Source organism: Lactuca sativa, chromosome 5 (genome assembly GCF_002870075.4).
Source record: "Lactuca sativa cultivar Salinas chromosome 5, Lsat_Salinas_v11, whole genome shotgun sequence".
In the NCBI taxonomy this organism is placed as follows: Eukaryota; Viridiplantae; Streptophyta; class Magnoliopsida; order Asterales; family Asteraceae; genus Lactuca; species Lactuca sativa.
This window is the reverse complement of record NC_056627.2, coordinates 368,818,429-368,828,360: the sequence shown is the minus strand read 5'-3', so window position 1 is coordinate 368,828,360 and position 9,932 is coordinate 368,818,429. Positions and strand designations below refer to the sequence as shown.

General features: G+C 35.5%; 1 protein-coding gene across 1 annotated transcript; it reads right to left on the bottom strand.

Moving 5' to 3' along the window:
* Positions 1-1,106: 1,106 nt before the first annotated feature.
* On the bottom strand, positions 1,107-2,130 carry LOC111892489 (classical arabinogalactan protein 26). Its single transcript, XM_023888529.3, has one exon. It carries the CDS (start codon positions 1,946-1,948, stop codon positions 1,520-1,522), a length of 429 nt encoding a protein of 142 aa, XP_023744297.1. The 5' UTR covers positions 1,949-2,130; the 3' UTR covers positions 1,107-1,519.
* Positions 2,131-9,932: the final 7,802 nt, after the last annotated feature.

Below are 9,932 nucleotides of genomic sequence, written 5' to 3'. Positions count from 1 at the left end.
TGGCCTGGAAAGGCGTATGTGCGGTATGTGGTATTTTGGGAAACTCACTAAGCATTCGTGCTTACAGTGTTATGTGTTATGTGTTTCAGGTACTAGCGAGGATCGCGGGAAGGCGCCAGCTTGATCAGTACACACTTGCAGATGTTATGTTTTTGAGATCTTGGGTTATGGATTATGTTATGTATTTTGTGGAAACATTGGATACTTGACTTTTGGACGATTTAATAATGAAACGTTTTTATTAAAAATTAAATGAAAATTTGTTTTAAATTTTACGGTGTTACACACAGATTCCCTATTATCAGTGTACATTTATGACCACAAGCTTAATGAAAACTTAGGTGTCACAACTTAGCTTTTCGTAAACGCTTCTATCGTATCAAGATATATTGTCATTTACTTGCAATCACCTAAATCTTGGCACCATTATCTTACTTGCTTTCTTGTTTTCGTTTTCTTGTAGTAAACAAATTCTGAATGCTTCTTCTAACATGATCATACATTTGATGGGAGATATTAAAGTTTTAAAGGTGTATTTTTGTCAAATGTATATATTTTAAGTTAGTCTTGTAGAATTAATGTATCCTTGATTTAGTTTTTGGTTTTTTCCTTGGGTCGTATGTTTTCTCAAATGAAGTCGACATTGGCATATTCTTCCAAAGACATGTTTTGATTGTCGCCGATGTTAATTATTGTCATTTTGTACACAAGAGAGAACGAAAATGAGTCTCAATGCAAAAATGTTACAAATTTAATTTAATGCATATCAAATCGCAAAACATCTCATTAAATGTCTTGTATGACAAATGAGAGCTCTCAACTATTATTGTGTTGATCTTGAAAATATGAGTTCGTGTTCTGTTGGAGTTGGATCAATTGCTACACCATAATCATGTTTTCAAATGGCAAAGACACCGTACACACGTCTCTAAGGAGATTTACATTCACAATCGATTACCCATACTTGGCTGGTCTGGACCAATGATGAACTTATCATGGTTTTGAACTTCTAGTGCAAAAAAAAAAAAAAAAAAAAGAACACAACTAAAAAGATACTTGGTGCTTGATTATAAAATAATGGTTATCTTGAAATCATAATGCCCAAATGAGAGCGACTTGCCAAAAGGCATAACTTTTATTTACTTTTGAATATACTCAAAAAGACAAATCTTATCACATGAACCAGCAAAGCAACATCACCTCAAGAACCTAACAAATATTTTATATACTCCTTGAAAAGCCAAGGAACCAAAGTGAAATCTAGAATTACAAAAAGGAAAAAAAAATTAATGTAAAAAAACACAATTATTGTTGCCCCTCCACCCATTGATTCCCACTCCATACACAACCAAACAAAAGAAGTACCTTAACTGACCCTCAAATCATCTCCGAAATGCCCAAATTGCCCTCACTGCCACGACCACCACCAAACGATTCCCACCCTTAAAATCAAAAGGTGAAAATGACCAGAATGCGTACTGCCACCACCACCACCACTACCACCAAAGGCTTCCCACCCTCAAATCAAAAGGTGAAATGACAAGATTGCCCCTAGAGACACAATCATCACAGTAGTTCCAGTTCCAGAATTCCAAGAAACAGAAGAAGAAAGAGGGAGCGAGGCAGATGGTTCGATAGACATGGTGTTGGGACCAAAAGAGGGTATGTCATCTGGGTTGGGTGGGCTGGGGCTAGAAGGGATGGTGGGTAGTGAAGATTCAGTAGGTGAAAGTTCACCTTTACCAGGTGAAGGAAAGAGAGGAGTGATATCAGGAGATGAAGCAGGAGGAGAAGAAAGTGGTGGCGCTGTTGGGAGCAATGCAGGTGCTGCAGAGATTGTATTTGCTGCCATTTGCGCAGATGACAAATGGGAAGTAGAAAAAGAAAGGAGGCATAAAGCCACAAGTAAGATGGGTGTTGATGATGGCGCCATTGAATGATGAGTCATGAGTGAATCAATTTGTATTCAAGAATCTGTAATCAATGCGTCTTTTTGGGGCAAAACAGGGAGAAAGACAGAAAGTGGTTTCTGTGCGAATAGAAAGACAGAATGAGGAGAGTGGAGGGGTGAGGGGTTATGTAATGACGAATTAGTAATGAATGTTAGAATGATTGATCCAGGAATCATATGAGATTGGAAGGGATATGTCCAACTTATGTTTTCCAAAATAATTATTTATAAGTTTTTTTTTTAGTTTTTTTTTATGTTACTTTTCAACAAACAAATGACAGAAAATTAAAGATTTTAAGCTTTAGACTATTTTAGAAAGACTATCTAAAAAGTTAGCAGATAGGTGAAAAATTAGATAACTGCTAAAAGTTGATGTTTTGTAAAAAATAGCGGACAAGCTAACCGTAAAATATAAAATGACATCTAATCTAAAGACATGTAAAACAATATATATATATATATATATATATATATATATATATATATATATATATATATATATATATATATATATATATATATATATATATGTGAAGTGGTTCAAATGAGAACCTCTAACTTTAGATGTTTATAAAGGATTTAGGGTAACTCTAAACCATTTATAAACACCCTAAACCTTAAACCCTTTATAAACATCTAAAATTAGAAGTTTTTACGGTTTTTAACTTTTTTTTGGTTCTCATTTGAACCTTTACCTAAACCTTTATATATATATATATATATATATATATATATATATATATATATATATATATATATATATATATATATATATATATATATATATATATATATATATATATATATATATATATGGGAACTTCAAAAAAAAAAGTTCTAGAAACTAGTTGAAAATCTGTTATGAATATTTTTTTATCGGTAGATTATAAATTTCTTTTTGATTGTCCAAACATAACAACATACAAAAGTTAAAAAAAATAAGTTAGCTATAACGAATTGAACATAACCTTAAAAACAATTATGTAAATATTAATTATGTCGAATTGTTGAATCAAATTATATATGAAACTCGTTGAATTATTAAATTCTCATATTTAAATATCTATATTTTGTTGTTGAACTCGTTTAATTGGACGCGAGTGAATTTCGTATTCTTTTTAATGTCAAAAAAATAAATATGAGGAAACCTTCATTCTTGTTGTACTTGACATTCTCACGTTCACATTCATTGTTGTTCATCTCTACACTTTAACGGTTACACTTACACCTCATGTTAATTTTCATATTCTTTTATTCCACTTACTTTACAAACATGAAAAACCATGTGGTATTTTGATATCCAATTATTTTATGTCCATTTGCGTTAAGTGTCTAGTATTTTTATGTTTATTATGTAAATGTTTAGAAAAATGTCTATTTACAAGTTTTTTGACTCAAGTTTTTATTTTTCTTTTTTCAATGTCCATTTTATTTTCTAAATGTTATAGAAACCGATATTTTCTCAACAATTTTTATATGTATATATTTGGAGTTTCGTTTATTAAATTGTGAAAACAATACAACCAAATACTGATTTGAATGATTCATAATTGGATTTTAATTTAGTTAAAGGTATTAAGATGCACATACTGAAAACCAAAATGTATGTGAATTCTTTTGATCGTATTCGATGGAATCGGTCCATTCAAACAACATTCTTTGGAAAAATAATAGAGCTAAAAAAACGACAAGTTTGAAAAATAAACTGGAAACTGCACAAATTCTTTATTCAAACAGTTCACCATAAACCAACCTATCCAACTAGATTTAATATATATATATATATATATATATATATATATATATATATATATATATATATATATATATATATATATATATATATATATATATATATATTATGCAAATTTGGTCAAATGCTGAAAATTAAGAGGTACAAATCATTAGCGCATCATGTACAATGACTTTATGCATTAAAAGAATACTGAATCTTATTCAGTCAACATTTATGAAAAAATCAAATAAGATGATGATAAGATTTTGAATTGGTCAAAGTTTGACCAAGTATTCTTCATATCCAATTGAATTGGTAAATACTAAATCTTATCCGGTCAACATTTATGAAAATGTCAAATAAGATGATGATAATATTTTGAATGGGTCAAACATTGACCAAGTGTTCCTCATACCCAATTGAATCGGTAAATACTGAATTTTATCCGGTCAACATTAATGAAAAAGTCAAATAAGATGATGATAAGAATTTGAATTGGTCAAAGTTTGACCAAGTGTTCCATTTGAACCAGTCTAATACGATGTACACGTTATAAAGCATTTCATATAAACTTGAAGAGACACATTGATCTAGCATTCGTCTATCATGAATGTCTAGTCATTGACCGCAAAACCTTGGTTCTCTCTCATGCTCGCTGTCTACTCCTTTGGTTTTTCTTTCTACTAAAATCGAATGAGCCAAAAATGTCTTACGTTTAATCCTAGCCCAGGTATAAGAAATCTTTATCTATTCGTCATTTTGTTTAACAAATTTTTGATGTCATTTTGTTGATCCGCACCCGTCGCTTTGCGCGGGTAAACGGCTAGTATATATATATATATATATATATATATATATATATATATATATATATATATATATATATATATATATATATTTGCGCACATATATGAAATGTATATTAAGGTTGATAACAACGATCCTACAAATCCTCTAAAAGATTAGATTATTTGTTTCCTAATTTATTACTCTTTCACATATCTTTTGTAATCTTTGTATTTCTTATCTCTTGTACTATTGTGTATATATACAAAGTCTCCTCATGCCTTCAATTGAGGCATAAGTTATTATCCTCATATGGTATCAGACAACCCCTAGGTATTATCCTAAAAAAATGACCCCAATTGGTGCCCATGGCCCCTATGACACCAGCTTCATCATCTACCATTCCTTCTTCTAAATCAGATGATTTTCTCACTTTCAATAGTATGGTTCATCTTTTCAGTACTCATAAACTTGACTCAACCAACTATTTGATTTGGTTCAGTCAAGTTGAACCCATTCTGATCTCTATAAATTTTGTGATAGTACCACCAAGCCACCACCCAAAACTGTACCATCTCCTTCTGATGTTGTTGTGTCCGTTGCCAATCGTGCCTATAAGGAATGGGTCCGATCTAATCAGCGGATTCAAACCCTCTTACAAGCTTCACTTACTCCTAAAGCTATTGTTGTTGTTGTTGTTGTTGGTTGCCAGACTTCTCAACAAATATGGTCTACCCTTCAAGCCACCTTCAGTCGTGCATCCAAAAAATGGGAAATTCAACTTAAAGATGAGCTTCAATACCTTCGTCAAGGTGATCAATATGTGGCTGATTACTCCAAAAAGTTCAAAACTCTATGCAACCAATAGCCTGCATGGGTCGCTCCATTGATGTGACTGATAAACTCCATTGGTTCTTAAGAGGCTTAAGTAAGTCCTTTACTCAATTTCTATTTACTCATCTGTCATTAACCTTGTTGCCTAGTTTTGAAGAAATGGTTTCTAAGGTCATTAGCTTTGAGATATTTCATTCATCGATGGCACATCGGTCTTCTCCACAAGTAGCATTCTACATTAACAATCGTCCTGCCTCCAATCAATATAGTCGTTCAAATCAGCAGCCTCGCCACTCATCTGTCAATAGTGGTAATTCTTTGTAGTCTGGTCGTGGTGGTAATTAATGAAATGGTCGTGGTAGACACCACTTTACACCTCGATGTCAACTATGTTGTATTGAAGGTCACAAGGTAAATTCTTGTCCTCAACGTTATAACTCAGATACTTCTCACGATACAACAAATCTTGTAGAAGTTTTTGCCAACTCCTGCTCATTACAATTCAGATGATTGGTATGTTGATGCAGGCGCTACTGCTCACATTACACCTCAAGCCTCTAATCTTGACACGTCATCCACATATCAAGGTAATTCTAAAGTGGTTGTTGGTAATGGTGCTTCTCTTGGGGCATCTCGCATTGGTTCTTATACACTTGCTCCTAATCTTAAACTTCTAGATGTTTTGGTTGTACCACACTTAACGAAGAATCTTTTATCTATTAGTCAATTGACTCGAGATTACCAAGTTGACGTTCTTTTTTCTCACAATCATTTTGTTATCCAGAATCGCAAGATAGGAACCCCATTGGTCCAAGGATAACTTGAAGGCGATCTATATGTGCTTCATCAGGCTCACTCGACTTTCTCTGTTGCCCTACGAAGACATTGGCTTCATGGATCTCTTACTCTTTGGCATGCTCATTTTGGTCATGTTTGGCATTCTATTATTTATGTTTTAAATAAATAATGTCACTTATTTTTATCTAAGTAATTGCCAAATCATAAAATCTGCGCACCTTATCATGTAGGATAGATTCATTGACTCCCTTTTAGAGTTAAGGTGGAAACGTTCAGCATTTGTTCTTGATTTGATACATTGATACCTTTGGGGACAAACTCATGTTACATGTGTACATGGTTTTCAATATTATGCATTATTTTTTTATGATTATTCTAAGTTCTCTTGGATCTATCCATTGAAGTAAATCATAATTTTTTAATACTTTCAATCATTTTCAAGCTTTGGTCGAAAATCAATTCTCTAGAAAAATCAAGGTCTTTCAAAATGATGGCAGTGGAGAATTCATAAATGCTTCTCTTAAGATATCTTTCATTCTCATGGAATTCATCATCGATTCTCATGTCTATATACACCATCTCAAAATGGCCGCACAGAACGAAAACATCATCACATCACTGAAACAAGTTTGACAATGCTTTTTCATGCAAACTTACATGCGAAATACTGGTTTGATGCTTTTGTTGCTGCTGTTTTTACTATAAATGCATGCCTTCTCCGCTGCTTGATCACAATTCACCGTTTCAACTATTATACAACACCATTTCAGACTATGGTTTTGTAACACCTATTCCAGGTATTATTTAATTTATCTAATTTTTTTGGGTTTTGTGCATGGACTCGGCGACTTGGGGTGCTCCAACTCGTCAAGTAGAGACTATTATGAAGACGCAGGATTTGGATGTTACTCGACAAGTCGGAAGGCCCCAACTCGACGAGCAGGCATTATAGAGAGAAACCCTAATTTTTAGGGGTTTGCACTGTATTTAAAGGACTTATGCTCATTTCTAGCCTCCCTCATCGTCCTCACAACCCAGAAAGATACCCTAGACGCATAGTTGAGCTTCCTTGAGTGTGTGTGAGCCTTAGAGAGTGAAACTTGTGCCTTTGTGAAGGATTTTAGAGCTTGAAGAGGAAGGATCAAGGAGAGGAACAGTAGATTTAACATCTACTCTGTATTGGCCATCGTCTTGAGGTATAAAGTCGTGACCTTGATCTCTAGTTGCTTGGATCCCTTTTCTTGGAAGAAAATGACCATTTTTGGTGCAAAATGGAGTCAATCTCAAATCTGGACTTATCACAAGGATATGGTTCCAGATCTGGACCTCTCTAGGTCTCCAATGACATAAAGTTGCTCACTTTATCTAGCTTAGACCCTTTCCATGCACTAAAACCTTGTAGGAAGCTTAGTTTTGATGTTATAGCCTTGGAGGGCCTTGGATGCACGTAAAGTTTGCAACTTCACGTGGTATCTACACTAGGGGAGGTTGGATCTGAAGTTTGGGACCTAAGATCCCACTGAAAAGGGTTGAACATGAAAGGGACTGAAGGAACCCGTCGAGTCCCTTAGCCGACTCGACGAGTCGGGGTAGGGTTTGCCCGTTTCTGAGTTTCATAATGAGTACAATGAAGGATTAGGGTTTTGGTCTGAATGGACTTCAGTTTTCTGGACGTTTGATGAACTCGACGAGTCACTAGGGTGACTTGGTGAGTTGGTGCGGGATTCAAAGAAATGGACTCGGGAGGAACTCGACGAGTTGCTAGATGCACTCGACGAGTTGAGGTCAACATGGACTGTTGACCTTGACTTTGACCTGGGTTGACTTTGAGGGTATTTATGGTATTCTGGGATCGTGACAAGTTAATTACATGATGATTATAGGCAGTTGAGTTGGAGCAGCAGGTGGGATATATTGGATCTTAGCTTGTTAGTTCAACATTAGAGAGGTTGGTCTTCTCACCATACCAATGGATCTAAGGCACCAAGGCCGACCCATTTTATGATATGTAGCACACTAGCTATAGTAGAGATATATGGTGTGATATTTAGCTATATGCCAAGTGGTATGCTAGTGATTATATGATATTTGCATGGAAGAACCCAGGGGGAGCCCGTGGCTGTTGGATATAAGACCATGTGGGGGAGCCCATGGCGCATTGGAGTAAGACCTTGGAAGGATTCCACGGAATCCTTATATGTTTATGTACGAGTTATGTAGTATGATATCTACTTCTGTGATATATGATATGCTAGTTGATTATTATGCTATTGCATGGAAGACCCCAGGGGGAGCCCGTGGCAGTTGGATATGAGACCTTGAGGGGGAGCCCGTGGAATTCCTAGGTAAAGACCATGGGGAAGACCATGGCATGTAGGTAAAGACCATGGGGGAGCCCCTGACATTAAGGTATACGACCCTGGGAGGATCCCACGACATCCTTATATGATAGTATGCATGGCTTATGTGATTTATGTAGATGTTATAGCTAATATGATATGTGTTATATGGATTGTGTGTGGGGTATGCTCTGGGGGACTCACTAAGCATTAGCTTACAATTTGTGGGTTTGTTTCAGGTACATCTGAGCCCAAGGGCAAGGGCAAAGCTTGATGGTGCGGCGTGCACTCTCTCAGGCATTTTTTTTATAGGACACTCTGATGTTTGGAAATAATATTGTTATGGATATGTATTTGAAAACAATTGTATTAAGACTTCAAGGTTAATGGAAAAGTGTTTTGAATATTTAAAAATGAAAATTTTCTTTTGAAAAATTGGGTTGTTATAGGTTTATTTTAACCGTTTAGCTGTTGCGTGTTCCTGTATCTTCGCAATTACACAACTCATAAACTTCAACCGAGAAGCAAACCTTGTATTTTCATTTATTATAATACCAATTACAAAGGTTATCGTTTTCTTGACCTAGCCACTGGCCATATTTACATAACTCGTCATGCTCAATTCGATGAGCAATATTTTCCGGTGATGGTTTATCTAAACCTATTGGGTATTTGGAATTTTCAAGCTTTACTAATCCGACTCCATCTCGTTCAGAAAACAACACTCGTGTGCTCCTATGTCACTACCGTCTGCAGCTATTATTGGATCATGTTCTCTATGTTTGGATACTAATGGACATGTTGAGCCCTCTTCGGCTCAGTCACATACTCCTTCTGGCAAGTCTTTTATCCCAACTTCATCTCCGTCATCACCAGGTACGTCTTCACAACAACCCGCTGCTCCAGTCACTCGTGATTAACGAGGTGTCTATCAAACCAAACCTCGGTATCCTACCTTGGCAAAAAAGCTTTATGGTTCGGCTTTCCTCACGCAGCTTCTACAAACATCCAAGCCCAAAGGTTTCAAATCAGCCATTAAATCTCTTGCATGGGTTCAAGCCATGGATGAAGAAATTCATGCTCTATACAAAAATGGTATATGGGAACTTATTTCCCGTCCTTTTGGTGTCAATTTTGTCGGATCCAAATGGGTATATCGTACCAAGTTTAATATAAATGGGTCTATTGACCGTCATAAAGCCCGACTTGTATCAAGGCTACACCCAGGTCCCTGGTTTTGATTTTAACTATGCCTTCAATCTGGTAATTAAAGCATCTATGGTTCGTATTGTTTTGAGCTTGGATGTCATGCGTAAATGGACCTTGCATTAGTTGGGCATCAAAAATGCATTTCTCAATGGTGTTTTGTCTGAAAAAAATTTCATGGAGCAACCACCAGGATACGTTGATACTTCCTATCCAAACCATGTATGTCATCTTCGGAAAGCCCTGTATGGTCTAAAACAAGCACCTCGTGCATGGTTTCAAC